This window comes from Pinus tabuliformis, chromosome 5_2 (assembly GCF_031772625.1).
Source record: "Pinus tabuliformis cultivar Carrire ecotype Pingquan chromosome 5_2, CPIR1, whole genome shotgun sequence".
Lineage (NCBI taxonomy): Eukaryota > Viridiplantae > Streptophyta > Pinopsida > Pinales > Pinaceae > Pinus > Pinus tabuliformis.
In genome coordinates, this window is record NC_142306.1 from 400,504,606 (window position 1) to 400,520,697 (window position 16,092).

The 16,092-nt window shown below is 35.4% G+C and overlaps 1 protein-coding gene across 1 annotated transcript; it reads left to right on the plus strand.

Moving 5' to 3' along the window:
• Positions 1-1,584: 1,584 nt before the first annotated feature.
• LOC149159189 (uncharacterized) lies at positions 1,585-2,070 on the plus strand. The gene has a single exon (XM_089434224.1). The coding sequence runs from the start codon at positions 1,585-1,587 to the stop codon at positions 2,068-2,070; it is 486 nt and encodes a 161-aa protein (XP_089290350.1).
• The last annotated feature ends 14,022 nt before the right edge of the window (positions 2,071-16,092 follow it).

The following is a 16,092-nucleotide window of genomic DNA, read 5'->3' on the forward strand; positions in this document are numbered from 1 at the left end:
TTTTAATAATGGCCTTGACACCTTGCAGTCTTATACATTACTCCATTTTTCAAGTATTAAAATTCATAGCCCGCATTGAACTATGAAAGTTGGGTGCTAGAGGACTAAGTCTTTTATTGTATCTTCGTGCCATAATGCTTGCTCAAATTTCCATGAGCACTCTCAAATTTTCACTAGAACTTGACCACACAATTATTATCGTTAGACAAAATCCTAATTTAGAAGATTTGTTAGAATGATATGAGCATGGACTAGTTTGCAAATTGCAATGAATTTAATATTGACACAAGTCTGCAATAGAGAAGCATGGGTATAGCCACCTGGCAGAATAACTCATTGATCCATAACCTATAACGTGTGGAGCGCCTATTGTAGTCGACCTTGCCTGAGCATTCCCTAATGTATAAATTCCATTTCTCCCATGGTCTTCACCAGTGTGCATTGACTTCTAGTCTTCACCAATGTGCACCAACAACTATTGAGTGAAAAACAAAAATAAAATAAATAGCGACCATCAGTCCAAATAAGATCGTTTCCTAACAGTGACACTTGGAATCAGTGAAAGGTTTGTAGTGGGGGGCCTGTGTAATTATATTCCCTGGTAAATAATTCCATTAATGAGAAGCCACATCTCAAAAATTCCAGGTAACAAGAAAACCATTTCGATATGGGAGGACAGGATCATGGGGAAAGATCAAATCCAAAATCTCCTAGAAGTTGAAGGCATTCAAGAATGGTTAAAAGGAAATGGAATCAACACTCTCCATTCAATCTCACTATGGAACCAGAAGGAGTGGCAGGAGTGGAAAATTCCAGCCATTCCAGTAAGCCTAGAAGGACAATGGACAAAAATCAAACAACATTTAAAAGGGGCAGCTCCTATCCACTATGATGAGGAAGACAACTACCTATGGGATCCAAACAATGGGCAGTACACAGTTAAATCTGGATATAATATCCTCCAAGAGCAGATTGATCACCAGGAATGGGACTCCTGGAAACTAGCCTGGAAATCAAAAAGCCTGCCAAAAATAAAAATTTTCATATGGACCTTGTTAAAAGGGAAGATTTTGACTACAGAAAATTTAAAAAAAAGGGGCATCCAAGGGCCATCAAGATGCCCTTTATGCCGGCAAGCGGAAGAAAACATACAACATCTATTCCAAGAGTGTGAATTCTCAAAGGAATGTTGGAAGTAGCTAATACAGCCATTGGAAATTAACTTAAGCTTCGACAAACCATTGCCAGAATTTCTCGGAACCCTTGAGAAAGCTTACCCTTATGAAACAAAGAAGAAAGCCACGATTATAAGAATATGGAAATGTATACCAACAGTGCTATGTTGGCAAATCTGGTTGGCTCGAAACAAGAGCATTTTCAAAAATCAAAGCCCAAGAATTGGGAAAACACTATCCAAAACTTGGGGAATGACTTCCGAAATTCTCAATGCAAAAGGAACTGCACCAACGGATTATAGCATTCTCCAACAAGAGGAAAGGGATTGGCTCAGCAAGGCCATAATAGACAACAATGGGCAGAAAGGTCAGAGAAAAGAAAATACAAAAAAAAAAATGGAAATTAAGAATGACAGAAGAGGAGTTGGAAAGCTGGAAGAAAACTCAGAATAGACACTATATGTATTTTGATGGAGCCTCAAAGAATAATCCGGGAAAAGCAGGAGCTGGTGGAATAATTTATGATCCAAATGGGGAAAAAATAACCACTTACGAGTGGGGATTGGGACAAATGTCAAATAATCAAGCGGAAGCATATAGTTTACTGATGGGAACAAGGCTGATTAAAAAAAAAGGAATTCAAAATCCTATCATCATAGGAGACTCAGCGATCGTAGTTGAGATAATGGCTCGAAACAGGAACCCCAACAACAAGTTTATGAGCCGAATCATCCAAAGAAATAGAAGGAATTTAGCAAGATCTGGAAATGCAACCTTCAAACATGTCTTGAGGATGCATAATAAGCAAGTGGATCACCATGCAAATCAGGCTGTGGAGAAGGAAGAAGGAATCGTCAGAGAGAATCAGAAGGAATATTATCTTAGCGTGCCATAAATCCCATCGAAAAATGACAAGAATGAAGTTTTGGTATACAATAGGACAACGTAGAAGGAGTAAAGAGAAACAGCAAGGAAGAGAAAGTACAGCACAACAAGGAATCCACAGCCATCAGGAAATCCAAAAAACCTCGGACAATCAAAGGAAAAATCATGACAGCAAGGAACAACATAGGAAAGATGTCAGTGACGGCAGCCCGGATCACAAGTTTCATGAGAGAAGCAGAGGCAGTGGAGAAAATCGAGGCAGAAAATCTAGGGAGAATGATTGCCATCAAGTAGAATCCTCCAATTGCAGGCTCAGTGAAGGCGGAGCGGGCTATAAAATAGCACAGGCTCAAGGGTCAGCAAGAAACAACAGAAGGAAAGCTACAACAGAAAAAATAAGAATCAGGGAGATAAGTATAGCAAGGAATGACGCCTGCTAGTCCATCAAGAAGAGATCATGGCTCTGAATTCAAAGTGCAAGCATTTAGAGGTAGCAGTGGACTATTATAAAAGCAAAGCCACCTGCAGACCGAAGGAACAACAGAAGAAGGAACAATAAGAAGATGAAGGAAAAGTAGTAGAAGGAACAGTAGCCAGAAGGAATAGCAGCAGAAGGAACAGAGCCAGAAGAAACAGCAACCAAAAGGAACATCAGCAGAAGGAATAGCAGCCGAAGTAACAGCAGGCCGAAGGAACAGCAGCAGAAGGAACAACAAGAAGACGAAGGAACGGAAATAGAAGGAATAGCAACCAAAAGGAACAGCAGCAGAAGGAACAGCGCCAAAAGGAACAGCAAGAAAAAAGGAACAGCAGCAGAAGGAACAACAGCCGAAGGAACAGCAGGCCAAAGGAACAACAGCAAGGAACAACAAGCAGAATGAACAACAGAAGAAGGAACATCAATCAGAAAAAGGAACAGCAGATGAAAGAAAAACAGACCAAAGGAACAACAGTAAGGAACAACAAGCAGAACGAATAACAACACAAGGAACAACAAACTTAAAGAACAACAAAATGCAAAACACAAGGAAAAGGCCACAGAATTTACTCTCCTAGTTTACAAACCATAAATTTCTGTGAAATATGCTATGTAAATTTGTTTTCTTAGTGGGTCAATATGTTAAATAGTACTCTACAATAGCTAAAAAAAATTCTGAAGTTTTGATACCAAGCACAAGAGAAAGGTCTGCGTGTCTATTTTACTGCTCAGTCTATCATATCTGAAAAACGGAATGTAAAAAGAGCTCGCTCCAACATAACAACTATCTAAACTTGTTAAAAAAATAAAAATAAATAAATAAAGTATTAGTGAGCTTCAATCATATTCAAACCTCTGGCGTCTTTTTTCCATTTTTAAATAAGAATGAGTATCGTTTTGATTAAATCTACACCCGGTAGCGGCAGATACTAGGGTGAGTTACATTGCAGAGTGTTTATTAGACATCATAGTGACCATGCGAGATATTTCTAATCTAGTCCAAGTAGAGTCAGAAGTTATAGTGTATGACAGTACCCTTATTTCTCTAGTACTATATAGATGGAAAAACTTATGCAAAAAAAATATACATTGAAAACCAAACATCTAGATTAGTTTATTAATGGGTGAAGCCGAATGATTTAGGTTTATATCCTTGCAAAGCTCATTTGGCGCATTATCAACCTTGGAAACCTACAACTGAAGATCTACCACAATGTTCTGGAGGGCCTCCACTTCATCCTCAAGCCGAGAAATCCTTTGTCGTTGGCTCTCTATGGTGTCCAAGGTGGAATTTTCAGTGAGGCTCTACTGATGAAGCAGAACTTGGAGGTCATAAACATCAACTCTTAATTCTGCAATTTATTTGCAGCATTGTTCACATGAGGGAACCATGGCTTCGGGGCTTGAGAAATTACTTTTAGAGTCATTTCACTTAACAACCTTCCGAGCCACTCTCCTGGAGCATAGGTGTAGATGACACCAGAATCCAAACTCCATAATTGAATCAAATAACCAATCACAGATGCACAGGATAAAACAACGAGAATCAAAGAAGTAATAAATGTTCTGACGCTTAGAATTATCCACATGAAGGAGGTGATACAACGGGCCTTTAGAATGGAAACCACTAAGTGAGCGAACTCAAGATTTAGAGTACTATAGGGAAGATTACCCTTTCCTAGATTTAATTTTCTCTTGTAAAATTACACAAACACTTGAACGGAGACTACCAAGAGGATCCAAGCAGCCCAATTCCAAACGTCTGGTGGTTTGAGGCCAAAAATGAGTTAGAGAACTAGTGTACTGAGCGGCAAGCCAAGCACTAATTTATTCCCATACAAATCCTTGGAGCTCGTACGAAAGTCTAGAACTGCAACTACTATGCCTAGATACTAAGGTTTCACCATCATCAACCTGCTGCCTAAGATGACTTCTTCCTCAGATGAACTGTTAAGATAGTGAATTCCCTATCTAATCCTCACCCTAGGAATAAAATATGATACATTGGTTAATGGTTGGAAAATAACTTTGTAACCAATATCACATGATTATAACCTTAAACACCTTAATTTTAATTAATACCCACACAGGTTCCTACTTGCAGCGCCAACTCATTAGCATGTTCCACCATCTTCGGAGGCATGGATAAATGGAAGAAATGATGGGAAGGAGAGGGGAAAGGGGGATGGGGAAGGAGGAGGGAGGGGGAGGGAACAAGGGAAGGGGGTGAGGGGGCAAGGAAATAAAGATGAGGGATTGGGGAAAAAAGGTTAGAGGGTCATGAGGAGTGGGGAAGGAGAAGAGTAAGGCACAAAGGCACTAATATAAGGAGTGGGAGACTGAAAAATACTGAGACAGTCGCCATCATTAGGGAACACTATAAGACCCCAAGACCTTATTGAAATCAATTTTCCCTTCTTGTAAGAGACGAGCTCTATTGGCCATTGGGTTAGCTTCAACATTAAGAGATCTAAGAACATGGAAAGAGGGGGAGCTGGAGACAGATGAAAGGAGGCTTTTAGCACACTAAAGGATCTAGTTTAGTGCATTACCTTTAGGAGAAGAAATATTTCTTAAGTATTTGATTACCAAGAAGGATTCCCCTATGATAGTGAGGTATTTAATGCCTTGCTGGAGAGTAAGAAGAAGGCCCATATAGAGCCCATACAATTCTGCTTTATTGTTTGTTTTCTTTCCTAGGCCCCAAGCATACCTAACTACTTTTTTTCCTTTGGGATTGTGAATAATCCCTCCCCCTCCTGCCATCCATAACCTTTGGCAGTCTTAATCAATGGACAACAATATGTTGAATTAGTTACTTGGACCTTTGAAGTTTTATCAAATTTTCGATAAAATTTAAAAAGTACCATTCAAATACCATAAACTGGTGCAGTTATTTGGTCCCACCATGACAAGGACTTGAAATTTAGACCGTTGGTGATAACCCTAATTCCTTATGATATAGATGAGCACTTCTCTTAGTAAGAGCTTATGGGAGGAAATTGTGAATGGGAAGTGTTAAATTGTTGGTTATTGCTTTCATTTATTATGTATAAAGATCAAATTTGAAGGGAAAAGTCATATCTCGTTTATATATATATATAATTTTTGATTAAAAAAAAATTTGAAAACATAATATTTATTAAAACAGATACAAATGTACATCAATGATAATGATATATTTATATTAACAATAAATCACATTTTTTGGTTGTTACAAAAGAAAAAGAAAAAGAAAAAAAGAGAGGTTAATTTTATCAATGAGTTTGAGCCATTCTTACCTCTTGTTAAAATATATTTCAATGAAGGTGAGTGTCTATTGGAAAATGTTTCAATTTTGAGGAATAGTGGGTTTCCAAAACATGTGTTAGGAAACTGTATACAAAACACCCTCACTTATACAATAGTTCTGTTGCTAAATTATAAATGAGAAGTTTGGAGTCAATAAGGATTCTCTTATAAGAACACTGACATGTTACCCATCACTTCTAAATGATGTAGGTATAAAATGAAAAATTATCAGTGTTTCAAATGGTCATAATGAATTTCAAGTTGAGAAGAATAGGATTTTCCATTTGTAAAAACAAAAACAAAAACAAATCCACTAAAATGTGGTAGTAATTTTTGAAAAGTTAATTCTTTTGGCAGGTATTCATTGCCCTTGGGATGAGATTAACAAGTTCTATCGTAAAAAGGCTCAATTATCGACAGAAAACATTGTATTCTGTAGTGGATGTTCTCTCAAACCTGGGACTAAGAAAGGAGGTAACATTATTTTACATTATCTTGATATTCTTAGATGGAAACCAAGAAGATCCATGGCAGACAATCTAGATTTTAACCAAGCAAATCCATGGCAGACAAACTAGATTTTGCAAGCATTTATGGCTTGATCAATTCGATTAAACATGTTAATCACACTACGCTTGAGAAGAAAGGAGTTGTTGTGTTTATAAGAGAACATATTTTAAAAAAATAGAACGAAAAAAAGAAAGAAAAAAGGAGCAATATTTTAGCTTAAGAAGATGATGTAAGATGAGGAGCTATAACGTTGCGTGTGGGATTGGTAAATTGATATTAATGGTTTATAACATCCCCAACTTTCATTCATTGAGAGATCCAATAGAATTTGAAATTAAATAAACTAGTTACACTTCATCCTTATTCTTAGGTAATAATTTATTATTTTATTCACAAGTGGCTTGGTCGAAATTTCTCAGTTTTCTCCACCATTGCTAAATAGTTGTTTGAGGAATTTGTGGAATATCCATTAGTATCAATCTAAATATGAATACAGAGTAATATATTTGATCAATGTATAAATAGATATGCATAAATGGAATTAATGATGCTTTATCACTGGATCGACTAGATGTGAAAGGTTAGTTGTTTATGCCTCACTCATGTTGAGTACTTCTTGATCTCTAACTACATAAATTAAAATTATGCCAGACGAATTTTGTCATATAATATAGCATCCAAATACTTATGTCAATTAAAAATAATAATAATACTTCCTATTAAAAAAAATGAGAAAATAAAAAATAGTATATATAGAAATAAAATGATAAGTGTAGTTATAAAAGAATATGAAAAAGATAATAATGACATACATAAATACAACGTGGAGTAGCACTAAAGAAATAAAGACAATAATGAACAAGAGTATATATATATATATATATATATATATATTATATTATATTATATTATATTATAGAATGGGCAATAAATGTTAATATAAAACATCAAGTGATAAGCAACTATGAATGTTACGTGGAGTATACATTGATATACGGATTATACAAGTTATAAAGTCAATGTCTCATATAATGAGAGGTAAAAAAAATAGTGTAATAGAAGTAAAGACAAAAAAAAATGGTAAAAGAAAAATTGCAGCATAATATATAAGTGAAAGGCAAACTAGAGAAATAAATTATACATAGTTTAAGGAGTATATAAACATAAATCAAAATGTAATGAAAAAGAAATAAAATAGATAATTACATGAGAAAACATATTAATGAACAAAATAGAAAGTATTTAAAATAAAAAATACAATATCTATAAGTTGGTATGTTAGATTGGAAGCCAGACCAGCTACAGTAAAACCAAGTTTTTAACAATCTTCTATCCATCACACTACTCACATTCTTTTGTCTTGTCTAAAATTAAAGAAAAAAACATATCGAGTCTAGTTTCCTCGTGTTTCTTAGAGACATAATTCCAAATAGGTATGAGTTGTCTAGTTAGTTGGACCTTGACATCATATAATTGAATTTCTTTACCATATATAACAAAAATTCTACACCAAAAACATAAGAAAAACCATGGATTAACTGACAACATCACTGAACTTGAAATCAAGGACAAGTGCCAGATGGGGATCCCCTAGGTTATGCTCGCTCAGGGTCACTCTCCTGGTAATATACCTTTGCACTGGAACCTCTGATGCAGACCCTCCTCACTTGTGCAGGTTAGTCTACCCCATTTCCCATGGTGATATCTAGATGGTGGAAGTAGTGAAGGAACACATCAAATTTCTTGGCCAAGGTCTCCATTTTGTCCTTCTAGAGCCACTAAATGTCCACAAGAGTACGCAAGAGGGTTTCTATATGCTTCATACACTTCTGGATATTTTCCAATTTCTTCTGCTGAGGGCCATGGTTGCCCGACACCGTGACATTCTCTGTCAGCAGCTTCCCCATTAACATCTTCATATGGAAATCTATATCCACTATCTTGTGAAATAGGGATTCTCGAGTTCTGGTGACCCCTGGGTCGATGAGCCAGCCCACCTCTTCTACCACTTTTTCATCTAACTTATTAGACCGCTGCTCTCTAACTTCCTATTCCAATGTTTATAGGAATTCTTTCCCCTTCCCTAGACAAATTCATAGTAAGTTTGTGTTGCTTCCTGTGCTGCTATCTCCATTCTAGTGCATTTACAGGGTTCCTCCTTTTGTTGGCCTCCATGAGGCCGACCTCAATGATAGATTTGCCTGAAACTATCCATGTGTCTGATACGAAGAAACCTAAAGAGAAAAAATAAATTGGATAGAATTCCAATTGCCTTTCGAGCCCCTTGCAAACTCTTCTCTCTTTTTGAAACTGACAAACCAACCAGGTAATAAATAGCAGTCTGTTGGGTGATTTAATGGTGTGTTAAATCCCTTGTTATTTTAATATTTCAACCCGGGGGTTTTGTAAACTTAGAAGCAAACCAAAATATATGGGACCTCAGATGCAACTGTTGTAGAAGGTTTGCTTAGGATGGAAAGAAAGAAAGTAAATGCATATTACAAATAACTTCTAAAACTAAAAATTTCTAGTTCAAGATGCAGCAAGCAAGAGAAGGAGCTCCTAATTTAGGAGGTCTTGGTTGTCCTTCCTCACAATACTGTCCCCAAGAAAAGAAACTAAATTGAAATGGTTGATGATGTGTAGATAGCAAGGGAAGAGGCTCCTAACTTACGAGATCCAGGTTGTCCTTCCTTACAATTCTATTCCATCATTGTTACCATTGCATTAAAACTAGAGATTCAGAAATAACTCAAACAAGGAAAAGAGGATGAATTTCAGTTATTGTTCATGATCAGATAGAAGGAGAAATTAACTTAAAGCCTTATTTGTCCCTTCATATGCAGATTAGAATTAAACCAAGAATCATCCAGCAAGCATAATAAATCTTCACACATCTAACTTAACACATGGCCATAAAATGAATTCACATTAAAGATATTTACAAATATTTACAACAAATGAATATAATAAACATGAAGAACTAAACTAGCATATGCACAAATATAAACATCATACAACAAAGTGTACTTGGCTTGGTATGGGGGCCCTCCATTCCTCAACGAGCACACCTAAACAACTATCACATCTTAAGAATCAAACAACACTCATAACTCATGATTTGGAGAAAATGATATTATTCATGTTGAATGAACAATCATAAATCTGATGCTAATGATTATCTAACAACTATTAGCTTCCTTTGAAGGATGCTCCTCCTATTTATACATGAATTAGGGATATCTACTCAATAAATGTAGATCCCTTAAATATCTACTAGATCCATACTTGTCTTAACTTATCCCTAAATGCTAGATACAAATCCTATGACACATCAATATCTTCAAGATCCTTCTCCTTGGAATATGGTCCACCTCTTGAGTTGAAATTCGAATTTGATCTTGGGAGGCCAAGTAAGACCCTTCTAGAACCTCCAAATAAGCCTACACATGTCACAAAACTCATAACACATATATAGATATATGAAACCATGTTAATTTCCTAGTTTTTAATTATAAATTCACTTTAAATACATAAAATAAATAACTTTGGAAAACATGGATCCTAACCCATATAATCATGAATATGGTCACTTGATGTAGGGTTTTAGTCTAGATAGTGATGAAATGAGGGCTAATAGTTATGAAATGATGGAAATATGGCTTATAATTTTGAGACTCAAAATACCCCCCAACTGAAGTTGTTGCATGTCCTCATGCAACTATTGCATTGATTCACTTGTCCATGAGTTGATCTTTTTTTTTGAACTTCTTTGCTTCTTTATGAGCTTTGACTTGTACATATTCTTTCCAAACTTTGCTTGATTATATTTTTTCTTTTTGCAAAGTGTAATAGATTTGATTGCAACATATATTTTTTATGGTTGGTTCTTGTGTGACAACCGAAATTTTTTGAGCAATGGTTCTTGTGTAACAATGCTTTATTTTCTTTGTTGCATCAAAGTTTATGAAAACATTTAGAATTTTTTTCAAGTCCTATAATATCTTATCAATGAATTGATAATTTGCAAAGCATATAATCTTTTGGAATCATACTGCAAGAATAGTCGGTTGGGAAGTATATGCGAGTTGGAATGAAATGAAAATGTGTGATAGTGTATGACATGTGAATATGAAATGATGTCCCTTCCCCCCAACTAAAGATATGACAATGTGAAAAAGAGAGTGAGGAATTTTCCAAAGTTACAATTTTAGCATTCTAAGGAATTGTATGACTAAAAATTAGAAAACCACATACCTTCATTTACCTTCAATGTGGATGAGTTGTGAAAACTGAAGAGTGTGGTTGTTGATGGTGTTGGATCATGGAGTATGTAAACAAAGGAATTTGATCTAGTTCTTTGTTTTCTTTCTGCTGATGACAAGATTTGGATCCTTATTGTTGTTGCTACAAATTGATTCCTGTTGCAAACTACTGAAATGATGTAGTCTTCAATCGTTACAAAACCCGATGGTACAATTCTAGTCATGCGAATAAATGTGTCGATGTCGAGCATGAAGAGAATTCATTGGATTACCGACCATTGATGAATGTCGTTAACCAATGCGAGGCAAACTCACCATTAATGTCAATGAGTGCCAAGGTACCTAAGTACATCTTGCGAAGTGCGAATATATGAGCTGATGTCGAGCCACTTGCAAGATCTAATGATCAAGGGACATTGGTGTATTTCCATTATTGTCAGAAAGAGAAATTGTCATTAATTCATACAAGCCTCAAGGTACTAATAAGGACTCTCGCTTTGAACCTAGATAACGTGTTGATGTCGATAGTCCAAGACTTGTTAAAAGGGAGGCCTTAGGGAATCCTCCATCATCTAACTCAAGCATGAAACAATAATTTTGAAGGATTATGGATGAGAAATTTTGCAGTGGATCGAGGTTTATTTGGAAAAATGAAAAGGAAATGGAATGAATCAGCTTTGTAGAGGAGTTGATTGTTTTTTTGGTGGGTTACAGGTTAGTGAAAGTGAGGTAGGAAAATGAATGTGAAGGAAAATGAACAATGGATCAAGGTTTTATTTGAAAACATGAAAAGGAAAATGGAATGAAAAATTTATTGACTGAAAAAGTGAGAATGCAATGAAGACACTAGCATCTGAAAGGCTTGCAAGTGATGGATCTGATCTGACATCATGTGCTCATGCATTGATGTTTCATCTTTGTTGTTGCTTTGATCATTTTCTTGTGAAAGAAATGTGGTATTTGAGAGGATTTTCAATGATGTGATGGATATTATGACATTCTTCCCCTTGGCTTACCCAAAAGCATGTCCTCATGCTTGAATTCTGACCTTTGATGTTTCTCTGATGATGTATTTATGCAATGTGGTCTTTGAGATACACTGTTTGCTTGTGGTCATTTATTTATCTTCCTGGAACCTGCAAAAACTTAGTACTTCTTTGACAATGGAATGTAAGATTATCAAAATATAGAGGTGATCAATCTCTCTATTAATGAGATTTACACAAAAAACTAAGAATCGGTACAATAAAACAAATTCACAAAAGAAAACCAAATGAATTTTTCCCTGTATCGAAACTAGTGCCTCATGTTACCTATTGTGTTTGTCAGCAATTTCTTCATTTTTTTACTATTTCAAACTCTAATGATAGCTTTCTCATTGTGTATATATCGTCAATATCTTTCCAACGATGCTTGAATCGTCAAAATCCGATGTCGTATGAGAAAGTTAGGTTGATTTGAAATTTGGGTGAAACAATGAAGATTGTCATGAGATTTCTCAGTTGCAGGATTGCGCCCTTCCTGCATTTAAAAATCTTGTCAATCTTCTTTGGCTGATCCATGGCATAAAATTTTCCATTTTGTGATCCCGTCAGCTTTTGTACCGGGCTACTGGATAATGAAGGCGAAGCTCCTGGAGACCCTCTGTAGCATGGTGAAACAGAAAGTCAGATCCGGTTCTGACAAGATCTGATTCAACACATGTGTTTGCACGATTTTCATCCTTACCAGAGCTAGCACATCCTCCAAATGCTTCAAGAGCGTTCTGATGCTACCCATTCTTCGATCAAACAATTCCTGTAAGAGAATAAATTTCTAGAGGTCGATTACGGGTAATGTAAGGCCAAACAAAAAGTTTCAACTTCGACTCTTACCTTGATTTCTTTCAGTATGAAGTCAACTTCGAATTAATAGCTCCAAAGCCAGTAGTGGTTAAGTCAACAAAAGGATCTGTCTTCGATCAAGTCGAATGCTCTCCTCTGTCAATCTCCATCTCCATCTCGTTGTGATGTTTTATTGTGAAAACCACCCATTTTAAAATGACAGTCCTTTGTGTATGGGAGCCATTCGCTCTATGATGGTGGTCCCATCAATTTGAAATTTTATCTCTCCACCTCAAATTTTTCAATACCAGATAAATCAAAATCTCAGGCAAAATCATTCCCAAGTAAATCGAAATATCTGGAGTTAGGGAGATTTTTTCAAAAATTGATGTTGTTGATGGTTGTCAATGCTGAATGCCAATGATGACTTGGATGCCGAGTTGTTGTCTATACTACTAAAGCTTGGACTTGGAGTTAATGCCACCATTTCTACTAGAGTTTTTTTCTCTCTCTATATACTTCCATCGAGCCAATACTAAATCAATCCCTATTGAAACTCAATTTCACAGATTTAAAGAGATTTAATGGATATTTTGGCAATTAATTACTGATTTGGCAAGATTCTTGTGATGTTTATTAGGATTTGGTGGTTAATCCATTCGCTGGCATCAAATTTGTAGCCCTACAAATATATGGTGACCCTCCATTTAGAAAATCAGTCCTGACCAAGGCACATTTGCTGGCATTTTTGGCTCCTTCCTGAGTTTTGTAAACAGAAATTTGCTATTCAAAAAGAAATAATAATCCAATGCCCACCTTAATGCATGAAGCCCTTTATAACTTGGATGAAAGGGGATCAGCACTTCATTAAAGACTGCCTGATCCCAAGTTCAATCCAAAAACTCAATTGAAGGAATATCGAGACCCAAAATTAGAAAAACCCAGAATTAAATACCCAAATCCTCATCGTGTGAGCATATCGAGACCAACCCATAGAAGGATCATTGAAGACATCATCGTATCCATATGCAGTCATATTTGAGAATCCATCTGTCATGGATTCAACATCACAGTCCCTGTAAAGAAACTTAAATGGGTTCTGTAGATAGACAATATCGACATCAGACAGTAATACATTGTACCCTAGCTGCAAAAACTCCCTCAATAAATGGAATTTCAGGCCTAAAATTGCATGGTTATCTCTAGTTTCAAATTGCGGTGGAAAACCTAAGCAAAAGGTTTCATGCCCGAGGGGCTTCTCTAGTTCATACCTTCCCAGCAAAACATTAGGCTTTATCTCCATTTTTTTTTAACAAATCACTAATCAGCCTCAGGGCTTTGTTCTATTCATGATGCCTCTGTTGATTATTTTCTTTCTTTCCATGGCATTCTCAGAGAGCCGAATCAAATCCACACTATTCAACCATCGTCAGGTAGTTTCCTCAACATAATCCTGAGGAAAATATTCTCATTCCAGAAAACCTCCTCATAGCCCCTTGAATGTGTCATATGCAGAAACCTAATTGTTTCATGGGTGGTTGGTTTTTATTTAGTTTTGTTTGTTTTTTATTTTTTTATTAAATTTTTAAATGATTTTTCTTGGTCTGGATTTTAATTTTTCAAAAATTAAAATTTTATCAACGTTGACATTTATTGTATTCTATCTGATTTTGAAAGAAAATTTATTTATTTATTTATTTATTTTTTCCTTTTAAATTTAAAATATATATGAAAATTCTTTTTCTGATCCTCCAGGTCACACAAAGTGCAGGAGGAGAGCATACTCAAGTTTTTATTAGTCGATTCCTCTTCTTCTTTTTTAAATTTGGATGCAGAAAATAAAATGAAAAGAATCGATCTCATACTTGAAATTATCGCTCCTGATCTTCGCTTGTGCTCCTTGTTCATAATCACTTTTATTGAAATTTGTCCTACCAAGGATTAGTAGATGTGCGACTCTTATTGTACCACAAAATCGCAAATTTATCCTAAAAATCACAAAAACTTGTTTTTTATTTGTTAGTCCTATTCTATTGAAAAAGAAATCAAACATTCTCTTAAGTATAAGAGAATTTCCAATGCATCCATTTGCGCAACAAGATCATGAGTAGACTCATATCCAAGTTTGAAAAGTAAACCCTATTGAGTTCTTGGACATGATCATGAAGACTGACTAGTTGAAACCAAATTTGAATGTGATCTTTAGGTTTTTTATTTTCTTCAACTGTCATAGCACGAAGCTCTTTAGATCTTGTTTTTGCAATTGGATATTTTTTTTGTTTTTTTTTTTTAATGAATGGGGGTTCTTGATTTTAATGTTCTATGTTTTCTATATGAAAATACAAAAAAACTTAAATGAAAAATGCATCTAACCCCAAATGAAAATGACCTTAAAAGAAAATGTTTCCTAAACAATCCTCCTAACTTAGTTACCTCTAAGTTTGCTTCCCCGGCAACAGCGCCAAAATTGTTGGGTGATTTAATGGTATGTTAAATCCCTTGTTATTTTAATATGTCAACCCTGGGGTTTCGTAAACTTAGAAGCAAACCAAAATATATGGGACCTCAAATGAAATTGTTGTAGAAGGTTTGTTTAGGATGGAAAGAAAGAAAGGAAATGCATATTAAAAATAACTTCTAAAACTAAAAAGTTTCTAGTTCAAGATGTAACAAGCAAGAGAAGAGGCTCCTAACTTAGGAGGTCTTGGTTGTCCTTCCTCATAGTACTGTCCCCAAGAAAAGAAACTAAAGTGCAATGGTTGATGATGTGTAGATAGCAAGGGAAGAGGCTCCTAACTTAGGAGATCCAGATTGTCCTTCCTTACAATTCTATTCCATCATTGTTACCATTGCATTAAAACTAGAGATTCAGAAATAACTCAAACAAGGAAAAGAGGATGAATTTCAGTTATTGTTCGTGATCAGATAGAAGGAGAATTTAACTTAAACCCTTGTTTGTCCCTTCATATGCAGATTAGAATTAAACCAAGAATCATCCAACAAGCATAAGAAATCTTCACACATCTAACTTAACACATGGCCATAAAATGAATTCACATTAAAGATATTTACAAATATTTACAACAAATGAATATAATAAACATGAAGAACTAAACTAGCATATGCACAAATATAAACATCATACAACAAAGTGTACTTGGCTTGGTATGGGGGCCCTCCATTCCTCAACGAGCACACTTGAACAGCTATCACATCTTAAGAATCAAACAACACTCATAACTCATGATTTGGAGAAAATGATATTATTCATGCTAAATGAACAATCATAAATCTGATGCTAATGATTATCTGACAACTGTTAGCTTCCTTTGAAGGATGCTCCTCCTATTTATACATGAATTAGGGATATCTACTCAATAAATGTAGATCCCTTAAATATCTACTAGATCCATACTTGTCTCAACTTATCCCTAAATGCTAGATACAAATCCTATGACACATCAATATCTTCAAGATCCTTCTCCTTGGAATATGGTCCACCTCTTGAGTTGAAATTCGAATTTGATCTTGGGAGGCCAAGTAAGACCCTTCTAGAACCTCCAAATAAGCCTACACATGTCACAAAACTCATAACACATATATAGATATATGAAACCATGTTAATTTCCTAGTTTTTAATCATAAATTCACTTTAAATACATAAA

Coding starts and splice junctions, on each gene's coding strand:
- LOC149159189 (XM_089434224.1), top strand. CDS start 1,585: ATGACAGAAGAGGAGTTGGAAAGCTGGAAGAAAACTCAGAATAGACAC.